The 25,548-nt window shown below is 41.6% G+C and overlaps 1 protein-coding gene across 2 annotated transcripts in view; it reads left to right on the top strand.

Annotated features, from left to right (window-relative positions):
• The window catches only part of plxna2 (plexin A2), a 281,745-nt gene that overhangs the window by 192,264 nt on the left and 63,933 nt on the right, over positions 1–25,548 (top strand). For both annotated transcript variants that reach the window (XM_088081848.1, XM_088081847.1), the window contains exons 13-16: positions 15,029–15,180; positions 18,990–19,107; positions 21,818–21,954; positions 24,352–24,519. In XM_088081848.1, the coding sequence (XP_087937974.1) occupies positions 15,029–15,180; positions 18,990–19,107; positions 21,818–21,954; positions 24,352–24,519 (575 nt within the window). The remainder of the gene's footprint in view (positions 1–15,028; positions 15,181–18,989; positions 19,108–21,817; positions 21,955–24,351; positions 24,520–25,548) is intronic.

Here is a 25,548-nt window from a genome sequence, read left to right as displayed (position 1 = left end):
TACCATACTTAAAAATGTTTGTAATTTTCAATTTTTAAATTTATTTATTTGCCAATTAAAATTTTAGGATTGTGGGAGAACCGGAGCACCCGGAGAAAACCCACATAAAAGGAAGAGTGTACTCCACACAGAAAGGTCTGGCCTGAACCAGAACCTTACTGAGAGGCATCAGTGCTCACCACTGATGGTGTACTGAAGAAGGGAAAGAGCAGAATAATGCTGTGTTCAAACCAAATACGATGCTTTTAACGCTGTCAAGATCACCTTAGCACATTAAATGCATCGTATTCAGTGTGAACACAGCACTATTCATGATTGATATATGTATGTGTGTATTTTTCAGACACATAGACACAGACACACACACACACACACATATATATACATATACATAAATATACACACATATATATAAAGAAGAAAGAAGAGAGCAAAATAATGCGTTCACACCGAATGCAATGCAGTCGAGATCACCTCAGCTCATTAAAAAGGTACACTGATAAGGATTGGAACGATACTTTTGTAGATAGCCACTCAAGGCCTCCTGGGCAGCAGCTTGTTGCTTTCCTGATGCCTTGTAATGGCTCTATTTTGCACAGTGGCATATCTGAGCACTGTTTTACCAGTCTCCATTAACAATATTTGGGGCCGAGCTGGGCGTCCAGGGGGAGGACATGGTGCTAGAGGTGCTTCCTTTAAATAAATGGTTGACAGGCAGGTTGGCTACTGAACAACCTTACTGTTCTCTTGTATGTTAACTGCAGCAGACACAGCAGATTTGGACAGCTGACTTTTGTGGCCAATAGGTGGCAAAGGTAGCCTCGATTTCCCAACCAGTTTCTTCCATCTTCAGGTTGATGTCCGTCCTCATATCGCCAACCTCTTCTTGTTATTTTGGAATTGGCATTAAATTGAACTGATTGTTTTTGTCGGCCACTTTTTTTGGAAGACTTGTCTTTGATGCATTTCACATGCTCCTGCCTCAAAGTGGTTGTATCAGCTCTTGTCCCCTTCAGCTGATGGTAAGGGCCCTTCGGTTTTGAATTTGTGACCAAATGCGTGTAGCTGTGTGGAGGCTGTAACTTCTCCTTGTATTCTGTGGTCATGGAGGACACTGTGTGCACTCGGAGTAATAACAGCCTGCTCTGTGACTCTGTGTTAGAGTCATTGCGCATGTGAGTCATTAAAGAGTGATATGCTGTCTGCGCTGCCCGGAAAAAGAGTTTTCTCTGCTCCATGTGCCACTGAGCAGCTCTTATAGGAATGAATGAGGCCCCGCCCCCCACGGCTGTATCCAGACTTCCTTATAATACATCCACGGTCTCCTCTCCGGAGGTGCAGTCTGCCCTACTCACAGCGGAAGTTTCTCACACACGCAAGGAGCGAAGCACAGTTGAACCGTGGTGTAAAACCTTGATTCCCGATTCTAATTTTCTCATTTCAAATAAAAAAATCTGTCGGTCGCCATGTTCACGGAACATAAAGCTCTTATTTTGGTACTTGGAAATTTAGATTTCACATTTAAGATTTAACATATAATATCTCAATTTCATAGTTAATGTTCAGATTTGACAACTTTGTTGAATTTATTCCTTCATGAAAAATGACCGTGACAATGATTTATGAATATTACAAGTTTTTCAAAATAATTGAATTTAAGATCTCTGTTCCTTGATGCAGCATTTACTGATATACCCCAGCTGTGAAGGCAAAAAGCTAATGAGACATGTATATATACCACATAGCTCTACAATTCCACCAAATCTACATCATGACAAAAGTGATTTGACTGCAGTATTTATACTGGCTTACACATTTTAGAAAGTGTAAATGTCTCTTCTATTTAATGAAGATAAAGATCAATAAAGAGTCTGTCCCCTTTCAGGCACTGCAGTGGATTGACAGTATTTAAACATTGCAAATGTGTGTTATTTAATACAGCCTTGTTTGTTAAGTGATAAATACAAATATCATACCATACTTACATTTTTCATTGTCAATTTTTTAAATTTATTTATTTGCCAATTAAAATTTTAGGATTGTGGGAGAACCGGAGCGCCCGGAGAAAACCCACATAAAAGGAAGAGTGTACTCCACACAGAAAGGTCTGGCCTGAACCAGAACCTTACTGAGAGGCATCAGTGGTCACCACTGATGGCGTACTGAAGAAGGGAAAGAGCAGAATAATGCTGTGTTCAAACCAAATGCGATGCTTTTAACGCTGTCAAGATCACCTTAGCACATTAAATGCATTGTATTCAGTGTGAACACAGCACTATTCATGATTGATATATATATATATATATATACACACACAAATGTATATATATATATATATATAAAGAAAGGAAGAAAGAAAAGAGCAAAATAATCCGTTCACACCGAATGCGATGCATTTAACGCGGTCGAGATCACCTCAGAGCTTTTTGCATCGCATTCATTGGAACCATACTTTTGTAGATAGGCACTCAAGGCCTCCTGGGCAGCAGCTTGTTGGTTTCGTGATGCCTCGTAATGGTTCTATTTTGCGCAGTGGCATATCTGGGCACTGTTTTACCAGTCTCCATTGACAATTTTTTGGGCCGAGCTGGGCGTCCAGGGGGAGGACATGGTGCTAGAGGTGCTTCCTTTAAATAAATGGTTGACAGGCAGGTTGGCTGCTGAACAACCTTACTGTTCTCTTGTACATTAACTTCAGCAGACACAGCAGGTTTGGACAGCGGACTTTTGTGGCCAATAGGTGGCAAAGGTGACTCTTTCATGTATTTCACATACTCCTGCCTCAGAGTAGTTGTATCAGCACTAGTCCCCTTCAGCTGATGGTAAGGGCCCTTTGATTTTGAATTTGTGACCAAAGGCACATAGCTACATGGAGGCTGGAACTTCTCCTTGTACTCTGTGGTCATGGAGGTCACTTTGTGCACTCTTTGAGGGCCAGGCAGTGTACAGACGCTTTTAAAAGGTTGCGGTTTTAGTATGGGTGGGAATAGTTTGGAATTAGCTTTAACTTGAACAGATTGTTTTTGGAAGCCACTCTCTTTGGAAGCACTGTCTTTGATAAGTGATCCTAAGTTATCCTCTGGTCTTATGGACACAGCAGACTTTGAAAGCAGACCTTTAGCGCCAATGGGTGGTAAAGGAGGCTGTGGAGCCCTTGGTGAATGTTTCATGCATTTCACATACTCCTGCCTGAAAGTGGTTGTATCAGCAGTCGTCCCCTTCAGTTGATGGTAAGGGCCCTTTGGTTTTGAAAGTGTGACCAAAGGCATGTAACTGCATGGAGGCTGGAATGTCTCCTGATACTTTGTGGTCATGGAGGACGTGGTCTGCATTCTTCGAGGGCCAACCTGGTTAGTGATGCTTTCAAAAAGTTTTGGTTTCAGCACGGGTAGGGATATTTTAGAATGGCCTTCACACTGAACAGATTGTTTTTGGAGGCCGCTTTCTTTGGAAGACTTGCCTTTGACAAGTGATCCTCGGGTATCTTCTGGCCTTGGGGACACAGCAGGCTTGGATAGGAGCCCTTTCTGGCCAATAGGTGGCAAAGGTGACTCTTTCATACATTTAACATGCTCCTGCCTGAAAGTGGTTGTATCAACACTCGTCCCCTTCAGCTGATGGTATGGGCCCTTCGGTTTTGAAACTGTAACTATCGGTGTGTAGCTGGATGGAGATCGGAACCTCTCCTGGTAATCTGTGGTCATGAAGGACCGTGTCTGATACCTTATGGGGGGGTTCATCTTTAGTGATGCACTGTACTCGGTGTGCTTTTTGGATTCCTGTGGCTCGGAGTAATTACAGCCTGCTCTGTGACTCTGTGCTAGAGGCATTGCACATGTGAGTTATTAAATGGAGTGATATGCTGTCTGTGCTGCATGAAATTGCTAGGACTATTCAAAACATGCATTCATCATGGCATTCTTTATGACATCACTTAGTGATGTCACAAAGAATGTCATGATGTCAGCAGCCTTTGATCTTCTGGTTGTTCGGAATGTTCCTACAAGATCAAAGGCTACTGGTGACATAATGACTCTTAGTGATGTCACAAAGAGTGATGAATGCATGTTTAGAATGTTCCCACATATTTCATGCAGCACAGACAGCATATCACTCCATTTAATTACTCACATGCACAATGCCTCTAGCACAGAGTCACAGAGCAGGCTGTAATTACTCCGAGCCACAGGAATCCAAAAAGCACACCGAGTACAGTGCATCACTAAAGATGAACCCCACCATAAGGCATCAGACACGGTCCTCCATGACCACAGATTACCAGGAGAGGTTCCGATCTCCATCCAGCTACACACCGATAGTTACAGTTTCAAAACCAAAAGGCCCTTACCATCAACTAAAGGGTACTAGTGCTGAAACAACCAGTTTCAGGCAGGAGTATGTGAAATGTTTAAAACATTCACCAAGGGCTCCACAGCCACCTTTGGAGCCAAAAGACAACCAAGGATCACTTGTCAAAGGCAAGTCTTCCAAAGAAAGCGGCCTCCAAAAACAATCTGTTCAGTGTGAAGGCCATTCCAAAATATCCCTACCTGCGCTGAAACCAAAACTTTTTGAAAGCGTCACTAACCAGGTTGGCCCTCGAAGAATACAGACCATGTCCTCCATGACCACAGAGTATCAGAAGACATTCCAGCCTCCATGCAGTTACATGCCTTTGGTCACAATTTCAAAACCAAAGGGCCCGTACCATCAACTGAAGGGGACGAGTACTGATACAACCACTTTCAGGCAGGAGTATGTGAAACGTATTAAACATTCACCAAGGGCTCCACAGCCACCTTTACCACCCATTGGCAAAAAAGGTCTTTTTTCAAAGCCTGTTGTGTCCATAAGACCAGAGGTTAACCTAGGATCACTTGTCAAAGACAGTGCTTCCAAAGAGAGTGGCTTCCAAAAACAGTCTGTTCAAGTTGAAGTCAATTCCAAACTATCCCCACCCACACTAAAACCAAAACCTTTTAAAAGCATCGCTACACTGCCTGGCCCTCAAAGAGTGCACACAGTGTCCTCCATGACCACAGAGTACAAGGAGAAGTTCCAGCCTCCATGCAGCTATGTGCCTTTGGTCACAAATTCAAAACCAAAGGGCCCTTACCATCAGCTGAAGGGGACAAGTGCTGATACAACCACTTTAAAGCAGGAGTATGTGAAATGCTTGAAAGAATCACCTTTGCCACCTATTGGCCACAAAGGTCTGCTGTCCAAGCCTGCCATGTCTGCAATGCCAAAAGATAATCTAGGACCAATTCCAGACCCATCCCACAGAGGCAAAAACCACAACCTATTGAATGCTTCACCACCTAACCCTAACCCCGGCCACCAAATAGTACTTCAAATGCAACAGGCTGCAGTTAATGTACAAGAGAACAGTAAGGCCGTTCAGCAGTCGACCTGCCTGTCATCCATTTATTTAAAGGAAGCACCTCTCGCACCATGTCCTCCCCCTGGGCGTCCGGCTCGGCCCCAGATATTGTTAATGGAGACTGGTGAAACAGTACCCAGATATGCCACTGCACAAACTAGGGCCATTAAGAGGCATCAGGAAAACAACAAGCTGCTGCCCAGGAGGCCTTGAGTGCTGTCTACAAAAGTCTGGTTCCAATCCTTATTGGTGTACCTTTTCCAAGGTTTTAGGTAGATTTCGAAGTGATTTCGTTCTTTCTTCATTCCTTTCTTTCTTTCTTTATATATCGCAGTAATGAATAATGCTGTGTTCACAACGAATACGATGAGGTGATCTCACTTATCCTCCAAGCTGAAGAAGGAGGCCTCCCAGGCTTTGTTTAAGTATCTCGGGGTCTTGTTCAAGAGTAGGGGTAGAACGGAGCGTGGGATAGACAGACGGTTTGGTACAGCATCCGCAGTGATGCGGGAGTTGCATCGGACTGTCATGGTGAAGAATGAGCTGAGCCAGAAGGTGAAGCGCTTGATTTACCAGCCCATCTATGTTCCAATCTTCACCTATGGTCACGAGCTCTAGATAGTGACCGAAAGAATGAGATCGCGGATACAAGCGGCCGGGATGAGCTTCCTTTGGAGTGTGGCTGGGCTCAGCCTTAGAGATAGGGTAAGGAGCTCGGAAATGCGGAAGGAGCTCAGGGTAAAGCCGCTGCTCCTTTGCATCCAGTTTAGATGGTTTGGGAATCTGATCAGGATGCCTCCTGGGCGCCTCCCGCTGGAGGTGTTCCAGGCACGTTCTACTGGTAGGAGTCCCTGGGGCAGACCCAGAGCATGCTGGAGGGACTACATATCTCGTCTGGCCTGGGAATGCCTTGGGGTCCTCCAGGAGGAACTAGAGAGCGTTGCTGGCGAGAGGGCTGGAGTTCTCTGCTTAGCCTGTTGCCCCTGCGATCCGGACTTGGATAAGTGGTCCAAAATGGATGAATGGATGGAGGTGATCTCGAATGCATCGCATTTGGTCTGAACACAGCATTATTCTGCTCTTTCCCTTTTTCAGTACACCATCAGTGGTGAACACTGATGCCTCTCAGTAAGGTTCTGGTTCAGGCCAGACCTTTCTGTGTGGAGTACACTTTTCCTTTTGTGTGGGTTTTCTCCGGGCGCTCCGGTTCTCCCACAACCTTAAAAATGTTAATTGGAAAAAAAATAAATTAAAGAATTGAAAATGACAAACATTTTTAAGTAATGGTATGACATTTGTATTTATCACTTCATAAACAAGGCTGTATTAAATAACACACGTTTGCAATGTTTAAATACTGTTAATCCACTGCAGTGCCTGAAAGGAGACAGAATCTTTATTGATCTTTATCTTCATTAAATAAAAGACATTTATACTTTCTAAAATGTGTAAGCCAGTATAAATACTGCAGTCAAATCACTTTTGTCATGATGTAGATTTGGTGGAATTGTAGAGCTATGTGGTATATATACATGTCTCATTAGCTTTTTGCCTTCACAGCTGGGGTATATCAGTAAATGCTGCATCAAGGAACAGAGATCTTAAACTATATTATTTTTGAAAAACTTGTAATATTCATAAATCATTGTCACGGTCATTTTTCATGAAGGAATAAATTCAACAAAGTTATCAAATTAAACATTGAATATGAAATTGAGATATTATATGTTAAATATGAAATTGAAATGTTATATGTTAAATCAAAATCTTAAATGTGAAATCTAAATCTCAAATCTTTATGTCTTGATTCTAAATATTTAGTAATTATGCAAATTCACACTGCTACTTGGCGGACATACCAAAATAGGAGCTTTATGTTCCTTGAACATGGCGAGCGACACATTTTTGATTTGAAATGAGAAAATTAAAATTGGGAATCAAGTTTTTACACCACAGTAAAACTGTGCTTCGCTCCTGGCTTGTATGAGAAACTTCTGCTGTGAGTAGGGCAGACTGCACCTCCAGAGAGGAGACGGACTCGCTGTAGCAGCTGAATTGAGCCACAGCTAACCTGCTAACTCAGCGAGGGCTGTCACAGCGGGCAGCTTTTAAAGTGTGTTTTACAGGTAATTTCCCAGTTTGTTTTGCTTTGTTTTACTTGTTTATCTTTTTTTCTTTACCAATTTTACAGGTATTTGGCTTGTACTTTTTATGAATTTCTTGCAAATTTTTGGGTAATTTCTTCTTGCGTTGCTCATTGCCTTCCTCCCTTGTTTTTGAATGAAATCAAGCCAATTTACTCAGGTTTCAGTTTATCTCTCCTCACCTGTGAAGCCTCTGCCTGAATATCAGTGCTGCGGCCTGGTCTCTGTCCTGACCACTGCGTGCTGCCTTCACCCTGCTCTGTCTGTTGCAGTGACACAGAATAACAGAATTATGAATTGTAGTCGGGAAGAAGCTGTGGAAATTAATCTCAAAGTCACTTTTATTCTAAAAATATATTTTCTCAGCCAATATAATCTCTCCTCACCTGTGAAGCCCCTGCATGATCATCAATGTTACCTTCTGGTCCACCTTCTCCCCCTGCTCTTTCTATTGTAGCATTTAAGATTGAAAAATATGTGCAAAGCCATAGTGAACACAAATTCTGTGCATAAATAAAATTAAGGAGCAGTTGGTGTTTCTGGCATGAAGCTAGCTAGCTTGCCATAGGTAACAATAACGTTAGTATTCTTATTCTTACTCACCTTTTATGCATACAGTGTTAGGTTTAAGCAACAAATACTTGCTTAGGTTGACAAAGAGGTATGGCCAGTGGTGCTGTGCTTCAAACTGTAGGTACTCCTCTAGCATCAGTTTTGGACATATCAGTTCCAGACACATTAATTTTGGATGTGTCAGTTTGTGCACCTTACATACATACAGTGTCTTTTTAAGATTAACTTCTGTGGTCACAGTAAAGGAAGGTTTCAGCGGCAACAAATTACTAGCTTAGGTTTACAGAAAGTTCATGGGTGGTTTTCAAACTGTAGGTACCCCTGTGCAACAGTTTTGAACACATCAGTTTTGGATGTGTCACTTTTGGAAGTGTCAGTTTCTCCTTATTACATGTATACAGTGTTCGAAATAAAGTTCATATTTACAGGAAATATATGTTTTAGCACCAAAAGTTTTTTAGGTTTAGGCAAAAAACTACGTGGTTAGGTTTAGAAAAAGATCATGGTTTTGCTTATATTACTATGAATACACTTACATGGATTTACGCAAAGGGATGCCTTGTGCAATGTTATCAGATGCCAAGGGACGGGACAAAGCTGCTATATTTGACAACCTGGGAATGAAAATGGTTTTCAGGGAGTATTTGCTTTAAGTTTAGGAGATGGGAAATGTTAAACGTGTGAGGAGGCAATGGGAGAGTTTGAGTGGAGTGAAGTGAGGCAACAGAGAGAACAAAGGACACAGCAGAGTAACTGAGCCATGAAAAGGTGGGAAGAATGAAGGGGGGGTGGAGCCCCTGTGGGCTGTCTGAACTCAAGTCTGTTTACAACTGTAGGTGGCAAAACCAACTCTGCATTAATTTAGACAACTCACATGAGCAAGTACTCCAAACACACAGACACCGGTATTTTTTCCTGCTTGCTGGCAGTGAAGTCGGCGTAGGGATTGTGCCGCACCCTACCCCCCTTCGTCTCTCAGTGATTACAGTTTCTTTAAGAAGCAGACATCCCCCTGGTGGGCTGAATTTATTAATAAATTTGGTTTTGATTGTATGCACCAAAGCCCCCATCATGAGCTGATTTGTATACATACTAGCACATTAGTAGATGTGCCTACCACCAGATAGGCCTTTTGAATAATTAATGTTTCTATTAAGTGCCATGGTGCCTCCCACCATGGGCCATTAATATTGAAGAGATGTAAGCCCCTGCTAACAGCAGAGGGAGCGACATCAAATGAAGCTGGGAGTTGGATGGGCATATGAAAGGCATCTCCTCAATCGGCCTTGGCCGTGGCTTCTGTACGAGTTTACAGTATAGCAAAGAGGCTTCCCTGCCTCCCTGTGACAGTGAATATAAACATCTCGCTGTTGCCTTAGGATAGGAGAAGAATGTAGAATTCCACGCTTTCTTTCTCCCTCACACAGTGCATGCAAGCTTATTGTTGATATTTTGAACACCACGGGGATAATAGACCTGTCAGTCAGTATCATGGTACAACCTCGGTGTTGTAACCCTGTGAGAGCCGCTGTACTGTATGCATGCTACCCTCCATTAAACTAGCCAATAAAAGGAAAGACATGTTGTGCAGTAAAGTGAGTCTTTAGCCCCACAGCACGCAGTAATGCCAGCATCTACACCTTGCAATAAGATAAAGTGGTCTGCTCAAACATACAGCATCACTGAGGAAAGCTCACTCATGCACAAACACACCTGTTACCCCATCATTCTGCCTCTTGTTTTCTCCTCTTTACACACTGAAAAACTCTTTTTCATCACGGCCCGTATCTCTCGCCTGACTACAAGACATTTAAGACCCCATAAAGTATTTAGGATGTAGTTTGTTAGGGAACAAGTGATCAGTGGGGGTTTTATCAAGCCCATTAAATGCTACTCACAATTAAATGTGACATGCCCGAATTAGTCTGAGCAGAGTCCAAAGACAAAGAGATTAGCTGCAAGCTTCTAAATTGCATCAAGGGCTATTTAATTTCAAAAGCAAAATATCCAGCGATGGCATGACTGGAATTTCAGAGCTTCTGGGATCCTGCTGTAACAAATGTGTATATTAAACCTTTGCAGCCAGAGCCTATTGGCATGATTTCTGCAAAAACATGGGGAGAAGGCAATGAGCAACTTGAGAGGACATGGCCCCAAAATGAGAATGTAACAAGTAAACAGTTACAGGAAAATTAATTATGTTATGTTATATTATATTATTATTCTAATTAATAAGTAAATCAATTTTTAAAAGGTAAAAAAAGAGAAATGACCCCAAAAGTGCTGAATATTGGAAAATGTATGTATATTTTTTTCAATAAATAGGTAATTATAATAACTTTAAATATAGTTTTCTGAACATTTTTCTTTCTTTTGCTTTTTTTGCTTTTTTTTTTAATCCCTCAACTAAACTAATGTTCACCAAGGCTTCAAAGAGTTAAAGGTTGATGATAAAGAATATGAATGCTGAAATTGTATATTTTCACAACAGAGGGGGTTATTAAACATTATGAGCTCTGAATTGTCTTGGAGAGCAGCATTCAGCTCTGTCAGCTACAGTGACATGCTCAGCTTGCATCGCCTGAAGGCAGCTGGAGAGATGCATCGCTTTCTGCTGCATGTATTGAGTTTAGCCTTGGCTGCATCAGCACAACTCTCCCCACCATTACTTCAGCTGAATAAGTCAACACCACACTGACAGACATCCTCAGGCTGCTCACATCCACAGCCATCTCTCTTCATAGTTTGTCTTTTGCTCAAAGTAGCAGATTATCTTCTCAAAGGAGACACTTCCTTCTCTCTCAATTTAGGTCATCTCACCCCTCTTTAGTCTCTCTTTGGTTGTTGCCAAATCCTGCAGAATGTCTTAAGGAAGTCTCGGTAGTAAGTGGCCAATAGTCTGATCCTCTGAGCTGGAGAAATAGATTATGCTACAGAAAGCAAAAGAGTGGGAGCCGGGGAGTGCAATGTGCAAGCTGACTGGCTGTTTGTTGGGAATTACCCTCTATTGACAGTGTGACAATGCCAGGCGGGCAGCAGCGCGGCTCCTAAAAGGATTACACAGGGAGCATGGCATGGCAGCACTGGGTGGGAATGAGGGGGTGTAAGGGTGGGAGGGTGTGCATGCATGTCCAATGAAGCTGCTTCTTCCCTCAGAAAGTGTGCATGTTAAGACAAACAAGCACACTGGTGCTCAGAAGAGGAGGATGTGTCACCCAGCCAGGGGGAGAAGAGGTGATGAAAGACAGAGAGCAAAAAGAGATGCAAAGAGGGCAGCACTGAAATATGAAGAACCAGAATTGCCACCATGTGGTTATATGTCTCCAAACTCTAGTCAAGATACACTTATAGTTCACATCCATGTCTGTGAAAACATGGATGCTTCACACACATCTTCAACCCGGCAGCAAAGATCTCAGCACAGTTTCAAGATTAGTGTCAACAATTTAGTGTCTGACCAAATGTCTCCCCTTCTGTTTCTGAGAAATGATGTCGGATAATAAACAGAAAATTGTTTTTTGCAGAACATTATAATGTCACAGTGAAGTTTACTTTTGACCTTTTAGATATAAACTGTCATCACTTCATCATTATATCCTATTAGATATTTGTGTGAAATTTTGACATAGCAAGTGTATGAATTTGACTTTGACCTTTGACCTTTTATCACCAAATTCTAATTGGTTCATACTTGAGTTTGAGTTGACATATGTGCCAAATTTGAGGAAAGTCCCTTTAGATCTTCTTGAGATATTGCATTCAAATGAATGAGATGAACACAGGGTCACCGTGATCATGACCTTTGACCACCAAAATCTGATCAGTTCATTGTTAAGCCTCAGTGAACATTAGAGCCTAATTTGAAAAAATTCCGTCAAGGTTCTCTTGAAATACGACTTTTGACCAATGACCACTTAAAAACGAATTAGTTCATCCTTGAGTCCAAGTGGACGTTTAAACTAAATTTTAAGAAATTCCCTCAAGGCATTTCTAAAATATTGCATTCACAAAAATGAAAATGTAATCAGCCCATTGTTGAGTCCAAGTGAATGTTTGTGCCACATTTGAAAGAAATCCCTCAAGGCGATGAGTCGGACCCAAGGCCATCGCAACCTTGTCCTTTGACCACTAAAATTGTTGGGTCCAAGTGGACGTCTGCGCCAAATTTGAAGTAACTTCCTCAAGACGTTTTTGAAATATCACATTTTACGAGAATGGGACGCACAGACAGATGGACAACCCAAAAACATAATGCCTCTGGCCTTGGCTGTTGCTGGCGTGGAGGAACTCCACCCTTCTAAAGATTATCACATGAGTGCAGTGAGTTCCCTCTGCTCTGTAAAGGTCATTAGGATCTGGTTCACAGCCATTCGAACCACAGTCTCATGCACAAGCCTCCGTTTATAGATTTAGTCTCTTTGTTTGTGTTAGAAAAGCAGACACCGACACAAAGAGCAGCACTCCTCTCAGCCCGGAGACATCTGTGGTTTGAGTCTTTTGAAGTGCAGCTTTTTTCTACAATCCGCTGATGAATCAAGGCTCTATCTGCCAATGGGGAGCTCAGTCAAATGGGTTTCATGCATGGATTAGACTTGTCTTCCTGTGCTTGGTCCACTGTGGGAAGGGCTCCATTTCAGCCTCAAGGGTAGAAGGAGGAGGTCTCCCAAGCTTTTAGCATGCCCATCTGTGATACAGCACCGCTGTCCTGTCAGCATCCCTGCCTCACCTGTCATCCATCAGGGCTGATTCGACCTAGCAGAGTTGCATCCACGTTCCCTCTGCTGCTCATGCCGTTTTCTTTGCCCTCTTCTTTCTTCCAGTCTTTTCTCAATTTTCTCTCTCCTATAGCCTCTCATGCCCTCTCTCCCCTCCTCTCTCTTTCTTGTTCTCTCTCAGGCCCATTGCTTATGTAACCATCACTAAGTCTACTCGAATAGCTGCTGCCATCGCCTGACATGGATATATTTAGCCATTATGTTTTCCCCTTCTCTTCTATACCCTGCATGCCCAAGCAGCGCTAAAAGATTCATGTATTCGGACCCCTCAGGCGGTGCAGTGACACACTTACTTTACATCCAGAGCAATTAATGTCCACTGAATCTAGATTACAATGCCGGCGTCCCACAGGGAAGCCGCAATGCCCTGGTGGGTGTCGGGAGGGGAGGGGAGGGTGTGTCGCGCCACTCAAAGGGTCGCCGTCACGTGGCGCTTTGCGGCTCAGTAAGCGGGTACAACTGACTGTTGGTTTTTTCCCTTCAGCTTGCATGGCCAGTAATAGCGTATTGATTGTTTACATAGCACTCGCTGCTCCACACAGCAAAGTGACAGTCCTCTCCTCCCTGCTGCCCTCCTCTTCTGTTTGCTCCTCTATCTCTCCTTTTCAGGGTTCCTACGGTCATGGAACACCCAGAAAAGCCATGGAATTTACAAATAGCAATTTCAAGGCCTTGAATAGTTTTGGAAAACTAAATATAATCTCAAAGTTTTGTAAAAGTCATGGAATTTTGTTTTACAAACCTGTGTGATAACACATCATGTGTTCAAAGATCAGCAGAAATTGGAATATCCAATGATAACTAGCCAAGAACTTTTAAAGTAAGTAAAATAACCTCTCCAGCACTTTTCAAATATCACCCAAAAAAATTTAAAGAATAAATAACCAAAATTTTTTCTGTTCAGAATAGCCAAAAAATATTTTACGAAAAAAACTAACTAACGGCCAAATCTTTTTAAGTCTGGGCCCATGGGTTTGGAAGGCATGTTTTCTTTAAAAAATCACCAAAGATTTTTAAGGAAAAAAATCACCATCGTTTTTAAATTGACGTTAAGTTTTTAATGAAGAAAAATGGCCAAAACATCTTGGTGGGTTTGGAAGGCGTGTTTTCTGTGAAAATCAGCGGTAAAAGAAATACAAAATACAGGGATTAAAAGTAGTCTAGCCCTCCCCTAAAACTAAAATAAAAACATAACTCCCTCCCCAGTGCTTGAAAATTGTTTGACATGCCTCCCCCTTTGCACCACCCCTCCCCTATCATAAATATCAGTCCCAAAGTTATTATTAAATATTCGGTTCACGTCCTGTTCTGAATTCATTATTTTTTTAAAATAATGCATATTTTAAAAAGCTATTATATAGTAATGAAAAAGACCCAATAAGGAGTATTGATGGTCGTTTCACAGAACGTCTGGTCTTTAAAATTTGCCTCAAAGTCACGGAAAAGTCATGTAACTTCAGTGGTAAAAATGTGTATGAACTCCGACTTTTGCTTCCCCTTCCATTGAACAGCACTTCATACTCTTTGTTTATCTCCTTCCTCCTTTCTCTCCCTCCTCTCTTTTTTATAAAGGGTTGGATGATGGCCAGGTTAGAGCCTCCACTGGCCTCTGCAGCACAGAAGGCAGTGTGCCACCCTGTGCCAAGGTCATGCTGGGCAGCCATATTGTCTTTTATGAGTAGGTGATCTGCACTAAGCATTAATATGGCCCCTTGTTAGATTTATCATCCATGGCAACAGCAGCAGTTTCTGAGCAGGCGCCTATCCAGAATGTTAATAATCCATCCCATTCAAATGGTGATTTTATCAGATTTGTGTATTCTGAAGGAAGGAGCTGATGAAGGAGAGGAAGTCTGGTCTCCGTGTGTAGTCGTGTGTATGGACACGATGCCACATTTAGACAGGACGAGCTACAGAACATGTGCCATGAGCTACTTTTGTGATTAGAGTGTGCTCTTGGCGACGTGACTCATGGCATGTTGTGACATTCTACGGATTCAGGCGTGCAGAGTGCTCTTAATTGCTTTTACAGCCACCTGGACCGTAAGAGCATATTTACCCTTGAGCATCCACGGAAACCTGTGCTCATTTATGATATCAAGACATTTAATATGAAGTTTTCACCAAGTTTCTCCCTAACTTTGGCCCTGTAGGTGACTCCAGTGGCAGGACCGCCAGAGGGAGGCACGCGGGTGACCATCCATGGCACGAACCTCGGTCTGGCCTTCTCAGATATGGTGGGGAATGTGGAGGTGGCTGGAGTCCGGTGTACCCCTGTAGAGGATGGTTACATCATCGCTGAACAGTAAGTCGCACAAACAGGAACAGCGAAGGAGGAAGTACTCAGCTCCTTTACTTAAGTAAAAGTACTAATATGACACTAAGAAAATTCTCTGTTACAATTCAAAATCCTGCACTAAAAAAGGTTACTTAAGTGTAATCAGAAAAGCACACTAAACATATTAAAAGTAAAAATACCTAATTCTTGAACAATGTACAACATAAATAATAATGAATAATTATTAAATAAATACTACTACCACCACTACTACTAATAATAATAATAATAATAATAACAAAAATAATAATAATAACAACAATAGTAATAATACAATCACTATTATTATTGCTATTATTACCAGAAAAATAATAAAGACTTATATGTTTATTAAAACCGGTTAATTGATTAATCGACTAATGATTTCTGCTGTACTTGTGTGAACTGTTTTTCATTTAGTTCATTACAAAACATATTTTAGAAACTTGTTTTTTTTTTTCAAATAACACTCCTAATTTGTACTTTAACAGATAATTGTAGTAAAGTAAAAAGGACAATGCAGTGAAGTAAAAGTCTAAAGTTGCATGGAAAAAAAGTAGATTTTTACTTTAGCACAGTACAACAACATTTCAATTAATGCAGATTTTTAGAATGACTGCTTGTAATGTTTGGAGACTTTACACTTTAAGTTAAGTGACATCTGTTGAGAAATTGTTTGCCATATGTTGTTCATAATGCATCTAGTACATTTTTAAGTGTTATTTATTACTCCAATTTGTAAAACATCACAAATTTCTTGACAAATCTCCTTACAGACAGTACAGAGCAATATGATGATATGCCTTAAATTCCTTATTAACACCCATAATACTTTGCATCTGGACTTGGGTTTTTCATGTGTTATGTTTGGAGTGTAACAGCGAACAAACTCTGATAAATATGTGCACTGTGACAAAAAGCTGTTTTTCCCGACACCACTGCCTTTAATGAAGACTGGAGCAGGTCCAGGCAGTCTGGCCCTGACGTCCCTGTTCTCCCCCCTGCAGCACACTTGCCCAGTTCTCTCTCTGCAGCTCATCTAGTCATCAACAATCCCACAACAGCTGTGTGTGTTTACTTGTGTTTACCTCCCTAATTGTCCCATGCTGTGCATACATCACGTTAAAGCCTGTCCCGCTCACCCTGAACTAATGAAACGTTGCCTATGCTTCACAACTTGCCTGTCTCCCCCTTGGCTAGACACAAAGACGTGTGTTGAGTGAGAAACCCAGAGCCTTGGGGTTGTTCGACCTCCCCTGGAGATGCACACCTCGCAAGGGAAAGGCGAGGATGTGCACGCACACTGCTACAAGGCTTTATCCTAAATATATATTAACATAGTTTGATTAGGTTCAATTCTGGTGTTTGTTTTCATGATAGGTGCTATACAATTAGTGCTAAACACACTCTTTATGCAGCTACTATAGGGTAAAATAATAATACTTTGAATTATATATACTTATTAAATAAATAATTATATGGGGCTTTGTTTGCAGTTGAAAAAACATAATAAATCACAATATATGTTATTGCAATACTCTGCATTTTGCAACATGTTTAAAAAATAATAATATTGTTTTGTGGCATAAGTATTATGATATTGTGGAGCCTCTGATGAGTCCTAACAAATACTGGTCTTTTAGGGAAAGTCCTGTGTCTGTTTGACCGATCTACCACCCCAGCCTGCCTCCTTATGTGGGCTTTTGCTCTTTTTATTACTCCATCTTTACTCCCGTCGGTGCATTGGTCAGGTGATAGCAGCCTTCCAGGTTACGTGGGTAATATATACAGATCACAGGCTCCAGTAGAAATAGAATATTTTGAGAGGAATGTCAAATGCTCAGAAATAATCAGCCTCGTTAATTTCACTTAGTGTGAAATTCTCCTCCCTCCACTGACTTGGGATCAGTTTGAGAAAATGTAAAGTTGTAAATGTACAGTATAGCAATGCACTGAGGCACAGCTGACACACATATACACCCACACTTATGTACACAGACACTCACACAAGCTATCACAGTCATGGCTCTCAGAGGAGCCTTTAACCCTAATTCTTTCTTTGGCCTACTTCTGCCCTCAGTAAGAGAACAGCTCAGCACTGCACCACCGCTGTAACTCACATACTCACAGTCTCATGGTATACATATGTCGCACACACACACACGTACCTGCACTATTTCTTTCCACATACCGGTTATTTTGGTCATTAAATCACAATTTTTTTCAACTTTTGATTGTATGTGAAACATATAAGGGCCGCTGATGAATAGCGTTGGTGACATACAGTATGCCTGTGGTTCTCTGCTCTTTACTGGGCAGTTGTAATTAAAATTCACTATGTGCCACTTGGCTGTAGGGTACAATTTGTCAGCAGTGCACTGATCTGACAGCACTTTAATCCAATTGGGGACAAGCTAGGGAATTCATTTATATATGGCATGTAAAAAAAAAGACTGAGCGAAATTAAAAAACTAACCTCTGACCCCTTTAGTCCAACTTTGAAAGAGTTGGAGTCTTTGTGATGATGTTCTGAGCTGGATTTTTATTCAAAGAGCCATTCGGGGTCATATTAGCTGCAGGTTCATTATAAGCATGTCCCTATTTGACCGCAATTGTTTGTTTGAGGCTTAATTCAGTCACCAGGGTGGACTGGATTGGATTGGATAAAAAAAGAAAAAGAAACATACATATTTATGTGTCTTTTATGTTGCTACTTCAGAGGCGTGTGTGAAAGCCACTCCTGCATTGAAGAAAAGTCTCAACTTTTGTGTTTTTCAGCAGTCAGAAAGTATATTTTTTCTGAGGGCTGCAGCATTTCCGTTGTGGCCAAATTGAGTCCTCATTAGTAAGAATTCAGTTTAAAAGCAACCCTCAGGTTTAACGGAAAGCGTGGGCCTCTTGATGGAGACTGAGAATACACAATTGAATTTTCACTTTAAAAAAGGCAAACATATCCCCCTAAATAAGTCGCTTCACAAAGGACCAGTGTAGTACGCCTTCAGATGCGGAAAGCAAGCAAGTCTCTATTTCTCTGAGGCCTTGTGTGAAGAAAAATATCAGTTCTGTCAGTGAGTAAATCCTCCTTTAGCCACTCTCTTCCACATACTTCATCCAACAAAGCTCTGAAAGCCATTTGTTGTAATTCAGACGATCAGCGCTGGAAGAAAAAATACGTCTGCGCTGCCTCTGCCCCTGCCATCTGCCTCACCACATATTCTATCTCTTTCCACACTCTGATCGCTTCTTGTACTTTACTACTCCCTGGCAAAGCTGATCAATAGACGTCCTCATTTTATTATGTCATTTGATTTAGTCACCTGCAGCGTTTGGGCAACACCTGATCACATGGTACCATAAAGCTGTATTGATCCCGCTGTGTGATTTACATTAGATGTGCCGAGCTGGCACAGCACCGGCGCTGTGGGGGGGGCGGTGGTTGTTGGAGGGAAATTTACTTCGCTTGGGTTGGGTGTGTTGGAGTGCCAAGGGAGGAGGAGCAGCGGTCTCATTTAAAGACTGTCATCGAGGGGGTCCCGGTCGATGTCTGGATGTGCCCCGTAATGAAATGAGTGAGACAACAAAAGAAAATTGCATTTAGAGTGAGAGATAAATCGATATCAAGCAGAGAAGTGTTTTGATTACTTTCTCCCAACTTCGCTCAAGCATTCAAACATATAGACAACTTCTACACTTAAAGTTATTTTTAAGAAAAATTGAGTCTTCTTCTGTTCATCTCTTTTGCTTTTCATTTTTGTTGTGAACGGTGATCTTAATGAATTACTTTGTATCTTTTGCAGGATTGTATGTGTGATGGACGCAGCTCATGCGGACAGCCGACCTGGTCCAGTCCAGCTGTGCGTTGGAGAGTGCAGACCAGAACTCAGGGCTCGCTCCTCGCAACACTACTCCTTTGTGGTATGACTGCAAATACACCCTTTTTCTCTGTATCTTGTTATAAAGGCTCTATGGGTAGTCTTGGGGTATCCCAATTCTTGATGGGGTAGACGGGTATGTCCAAGTTTTAGGGCTACATTGCCTCCAAACGTAGGTATTTCAGAGGCACACACGAAACTCAGTGCTTCTCAAAGTTAAAGATGCTTCCTTGGTACTACCTGTCCTTTCAAGGAAGCCTCTGCCACTTTTCGCTAAACCAGTTGTTAGCAACACATTATTATTATTTTGCAAATACAAACACTGTACCAACATGTCCACAGATAGAAGTTGGAAAGGACTGTGTGTACCGCTGTTACACAACACAGATAACACAAAAGTGCTAATAAACAGCTGGTAAGGTTTCTCCGACTTTCTGAATTTGAAACCTAATTTCAGGGGGTGTTCAAGTTTAAATTTCCAACTGAAAACTTGGAAGTAGAGTGCTGCAGAAATTATGTTTTTCTGTAGGACCATGAGCAAATAAGCATCACCCAGGTCCCCTTATCAAAAAGCCTATGGGATTTTTCCATTGGATTTTGGATTATTGCCGCTAAACTGTGGTACAAACGTTTATTATACTTATACATTTTGAATTAATCACAAATAAACAAGGCTTTTAGGATTTTTCAAAGCTGAATGCAATCGCCAGAATTAAAAAGCTAAAATTAGGCTATATACAAACTGCACTACAGTTGCATGACGCAGCGTGATCACCACATCGAGACTGTTAAGTCCTGTTCAGCATGGCTCAGTGTGACAACGTCCTGTAGTGTGAGTAACCGCTTTTTCTAAGACACATAAGAGCTCAAAGTTCAAAGTTGGGTATTTACTGATGTATTTTATGTCGAAGAACAACATGCAAAAGTCTCTTAAACTAGTGTTAACCACAGACTTGCTTTCAGGCATCTAATCAAAAACCCATCGAGTGCTGAAATGCTCACTCATTTTAGGACTCATTCTGCGGTTATCTATTCCGACCTCCCAATGCAAATGGATCACACCATTTGTCCTATTTCATAGGATCACTACCCTTTGTAACTTTGTTCCAAGGGGGCGTAGCGGCACTTAAAAATGAGGGGAAATCGTAAAGATAAAAAATGGGATTGAGCCATAAAGTACATTATAAATTGTGCTGTACTCAATACCAGACAAGACCCGCATTAAAGTGATACAAAACATACAGTTAGTTCAATTAAAAGTGATTTGTCCTTTTCTTGCAAAGTAATTGTTAGTGCGCCACGGGCAAATAACGATGTGCGAGTTGCTATGCTTACCAGGAGTGTAATTAAGCAGCACTGTGTATGCTTACTTGTTATTTTGTTATTCTTCCATAAACAGCGCAGGGTTTTTCATTCATTAACTCTGCAGATCTCTGGATGTAGATGCTGTTTGCCTTTATTGAGATGGGCTCATGAAGTTAAATTAATATCGCCTCATATACTGAAGAGATTGCAAATCAGTGTTTTGGTTTTTTTTCCATTAAGTGAAAAAATGCTCAATTGATGGGGAGCAGAATAATATATTCTAAGATTTCTTGGAGCTCTTGCAGTGTTTTGGGTCAATTCCGTAGGCAATCGCTCGTCCAAATGTGATTGGATAGCGGACAGGGTCATAAGAAAGACAAATGAACAATCAGCTTGCTAAAATGGAAAGCAGCTCTGCGCTCGGCAGGTAAACATTATCTGCTCCCCATTCTCACACGTTCGTGCACACCACTTCCCCGTCTCTGTCATTTGCTGTCTGCTCAGCCTGCAGCTAACAGATAATCTACTTTTCCATTTGCGCTCGCTCACACCTTCACAATTAGCACTCCCTTAACAATTAACAGCAGCCAGTAATTACCACTGTTGTTTTCAGGGTACCTGCTTTAGCCTGCATCCTGGAAGTCACACATAGCTGACAGTTTGATGCTCTTGGCTCTGTAAAATGTAAATGCACGGCTACTTTTTTCTCTCACCAGTGTTACAGCTGCTACTCTGGGAAGCAGTGGAATTCCTTGAAGAATACATTGCAGAGAGCTAGAATTGGCACCACTTGCAATTCCCTTGTACTGCAAGAAACCATCACAGGAACGTTCTTCAATTTTCCCGACAAGAAACCCTCTCTATATAACCGCCCTTTTCAGCCAGCAATACTCGGACACTTGGCAAAGGGGCAGCGTAAATGACAGTGTGCATTTAGTTGTTTTTTTAAATTGTCCTTTTATGTCTGTGCACGCGTGCGCTCAACTGTGCGTATACTGCATGTGTGTTTCACTATGATGAGCTGTCTGCTCGAATATTTCTCCATCTGTCTGTGTGACGGCGGGCGAGCTGCCTGCAGCTGTAAACACTAGTTATTTTCAGACTGTCTTTAAAAAGCTTCACTCAGACACAACCCAACACACACACACACACACAAACGAGGAGAAGGATCTCTCAGGGACTCTAAGAGCTCCTGGTTTTATCCTCTTTTCTCCCACCAGCACTGCACTCCACTGCCATCGGCCTGGCAATATGAATAACTGTAATTTGCCGGGGATCTATGATAATACGTGAAGGTTTCAAGAGGCACCGCAGAGATGCTGCCCTTTTTACTCCAGAAAATATCCATCTTTTAATGCTGCCTTTTGGTCCCTCCTCTTTAAGTTCTTTCCCTCTTCCTTTTATTTGCTCTCTTAACCCCTCTTTCTCTGCATCTCTCTGTCTTGTAGACTCCCACAGTCACAGGTCTGTCCCCAAACAGAGGTCCAGAGTCTGGGGGCACCAAAGTGACCATAATGGGAGATAACCTCGGCGCCGGCAGTAGTGTCAACGTTCAGTTTGGAAACCAGACGTGCGAGTTCTTTGGGTGAGGCTTCCCTCTTGCTCACATTTATGCCATAAAAGTGCTATTAGTCACTCATAAAGTTTAATTTGCCAAAGCGGCCGGCATAATCAGGCTTTTGTTTAACACAGTCTATTCACGCAGAAAGGCCTTTTATTGTACTTGCCCATTAGGATGAGGTGGAAAGGTATTCAGTAAGGTGCAAATGAAAGACATGAATTAGAATTTCACAGTTTACAGTTTCATCATTGCAGTATAATGCGGATATTATGAAGTGAAACTAATCCACTCATTGTGAATGTTAAGTTGTCACCTACATAAAGTGATAAAGAGAGTGTAAAAACAGAGAAGTGGAAAGCAACAGGAACATTTTGTAGTCCATCTGTCTTTGTTTTCTGTCATGCTTTCAATGTTTCCCAGTAGGTCTTTATATATTATTGCTTTCTTTATATTATTATACCTATAATGCTTTTCTCTTTTTGTGTCTTTAAAGCCTTTAGTGTTAAAATGAAGGATTTTAACATTAAACATCCCTGCTGAAAAAAAACAGCTTGATCAGTTTGAGGTGGTTAAGCTGTTTTTTTTCAGAGGGGATGGCCAAAGTTTCAAATAATAAGGTTAAAACGTATGTAGGAAAACAATTTATTTTATTTTACTGGCTACTGAATGACGTTTCTGTATAAATATGGTTTATATTGTGTATTTATCTGCTCCAGGCATGGCGTATCCTATACTGCTAAATGAAGCTGTACATGCTAACATCAGTAAAACATATAAACTTGGTCGCTAATGTTGGTAATTTCTGCCTAATTTTGGATTATATTCCCACTGGAATATGAGTGAAATAGTTCCTCTTTGAATATTATTTCGTATTTAATTTTTCAAATCAAAATATTTCATGCATCTATGCCTCAAATATATATAGATTATACAGATAGTATTGCAATTTTGACTTTGACTCAGTTTCTCGAACTTTTTTGAGCTGCTACATACATCACTGTCATAAATTGTTAGCTATATGGCGTTCTGTGAGCAAATGAAAAACAGAAAAAAAAGAGCCTGTTCCCAAGATGATGTGTATTATTCCCATTATAGAGCTGCTATATTTCACAGCTTTCTTGTATTTTTCTCCCTTGATATTACAGAGAAATCCCCGAGGGGAAAGCCTCTCTCTCCCTCACTCAGAAACTTGTGTAAATCTTAATAAGGTTTTGATGACCTACTGCATTAAACCCCTATAATAATAGCTTCCAGAAAACCTGCTGCTCCTATGGATCTTTTTCATCCACCCCCTCCCTCACATTCATCAATTTGTTCATCTGGTCTCACTCCACTGTTTTTTTTTTCCTACTCTCTTGTCTCTCACTGTTTCTTCCATCTCCCTCCACCCGTCCCTCGTTCCCTCTCTTCTCACACGTCCTCCTTCTACTTTCCTCTCCTGTAGGCATCTATTTTAAGCCCTTCCACAGTAGTCTGACTGTAATGTTGTAAGGTTGAGGAGTCAAGCCAGCTTTAATGAGATATGGGGCTAATTACTGGTTTGTGTTTCTCCACTGTGTTCCTGGCATGGGAGAGAGACGAGGATGGAGGGGTGGCCGTTCGACTACAAGCTCCCCTCTGCTAATGAACTGGGACAAATTCAGGGGGTGGGAAGGTAGAACATGGAGCCGTGGAGAGGGAGGGGAAAGCACAGAAGCACATATCAGAGTGGTGGAGGTTAGAAAAGTCTGAAAAATTGAGTTTTTTCTCCATGTTTAGGAGTTTGTTTTGCAATGTCTTCCATGCAGTCATTAAAGCTCCAATTTATTTTTACCATGACAGGTTTAGTTGTTTGTTGCTGTTGCTAACTCCCATAATTACAGAACAAGACTGGAAGTGCAAAACGCATAATGTATTCTGTTCTAGTAGGAGGTGTTTTTTCTCATCTAAACTGAAGCCATATGTTCATAAATGAATAAATCATGCATAAAGTGTATCTTTGATATGACTTTGCAAAACATGCAGGTGCTTTCTGCACTTATGTAGCTTTCCATACGGATGTCTGTATTTTATACAGAGTTTAAGGAGCAGTGTGTAACAGTTTAGAGGGATTTAGTGGTCTCTAGCAGCGAGGACTACAGATTGCAACAAGCTGAAACTTCTCCCAGATAGAATTTCTTTAGTGCTCATTGTTCAATCCAGATGACAAAGGTCTCTTCCTGCCCAAAACAAACAGACCAAGTTGATTAAAACGGTTTAAAACACTAAATAATACTGTATAATAAAAATCTCAACAACAACAGCAATGTATATTCTTACCTGGTTATACAAAAAAGGAAACATACTTAACCTATTATATTATATTCTGTTTTTGTCTATATGTATCCCCCTAAATCCTAAACACTGGACCTTTAAATAATTCCTGTTGCGCTTCCCTCGTAGACGGACCATGACGGAGATAGTGTGCTACTCTGCCCCCTCCCTGTCTGGGGTCGGCCCGGTGCAGATCAGTGTGAGCGTGGACCATGCCCAAATCAGGGAGAGCCTCACCTTCGACTACATTGAAGACCCCACCGTGCAGCGCATTGAACCAGACTGGAGCATTGCAAGGTAAAGCCATAACACTTAAACACTCCACAGACATGTTCACGCAAGATTCAAGTTTTTCCACATCCTCACCATTGAACCTTTAGCCTCTCTCACCCCAGAGTGAGGATTTCCTTCCCCCTCATCCGGAGCTTTAGAGTCAGCCAAACCAGGCCAGTGGCAATAAGCAGACACAAGTCAATATTGCACTTTCAATTACTGTTCGCTTCTCTTCCAATTACTCCGGATCTGATAGAACTGCCACAGCTCACAGATTGGAGCGGATAGTTACTGCTGAGGCTGAGATTCTCCTATCGAACTCGATGTTGATCCATCTGTTGAACGTCTCCAGCAGATAGATACACATACACCATACACTACTAATTAAAAGGAAGGGAGGGATGAAGATGAAATAGCGGCTTAGTAGAACAATGTGCTATCAGAGGTGTGAGTCTACAGCAGATGGCTCGGGCTTAGAGACGGAGCGAAGGGGACACTGCAGCACAAGTGTCAGAGGGAACAGAGGGAGAGGAGAGGGGAAATGGAGGGAGGCAGAGATGAGGAAGGGCGTCATATTGATCATCTTTCCAAATTTAGTTAACACTTGAACAGATTTTTTTAGGTAGCTAAGATATGTTTTGATGCAGACCCCTTCACAGCATCACATCGTGTAGCTTCTGCTGGCTTTTCCAAACTGGGGGCGAACTGACCGCAATCTGCAGTAAGTGAAACGCTGACTATCGACACGTACCCCATACAACCCTACTTTGAAAAAATCCAAAATTCTTCCTTTAAGAGAGAGCAAGAGCAGTCAGTGTGTGAGTAGCCAAGTATTTAATTTAATGAGCCTATAGACAGCAGGAGGGCCATCTACAGTAACTCAAACAATATTATAGTGAACCTGCAGCACTAATGCCACAGACCCATCTGACAGCTATTATTGCAACAACTCTTTGCCGCTATCATCTTCATTCTGCACGCTACATTGACGAGCACAACATCAAAAAACAACAAACATCACCAACAACCCAAACAGCTGCAGGGAGCGCTGCA

Source organism: Plectropomus leopardus, chromosome 9, assembly GCF_026936395.1.
Source record: "Plectropomus leopardus strain MGB_pleo_1.0 chromosome 9, ASM2693639v1, whole genome shotgun sequence".
NCBI classification, from domain to species: domain Eukaryota; kingdom Metazoa; phylum Chordata; class Actinopteri; order Perciformes; family Serranidae; genus Plectropomus; species Plectropomus leopardus.
Note: the sequence above shows the minus strand (reverse complement) of the source record. Positions and strands in the feature narration are given on the sequence as shown.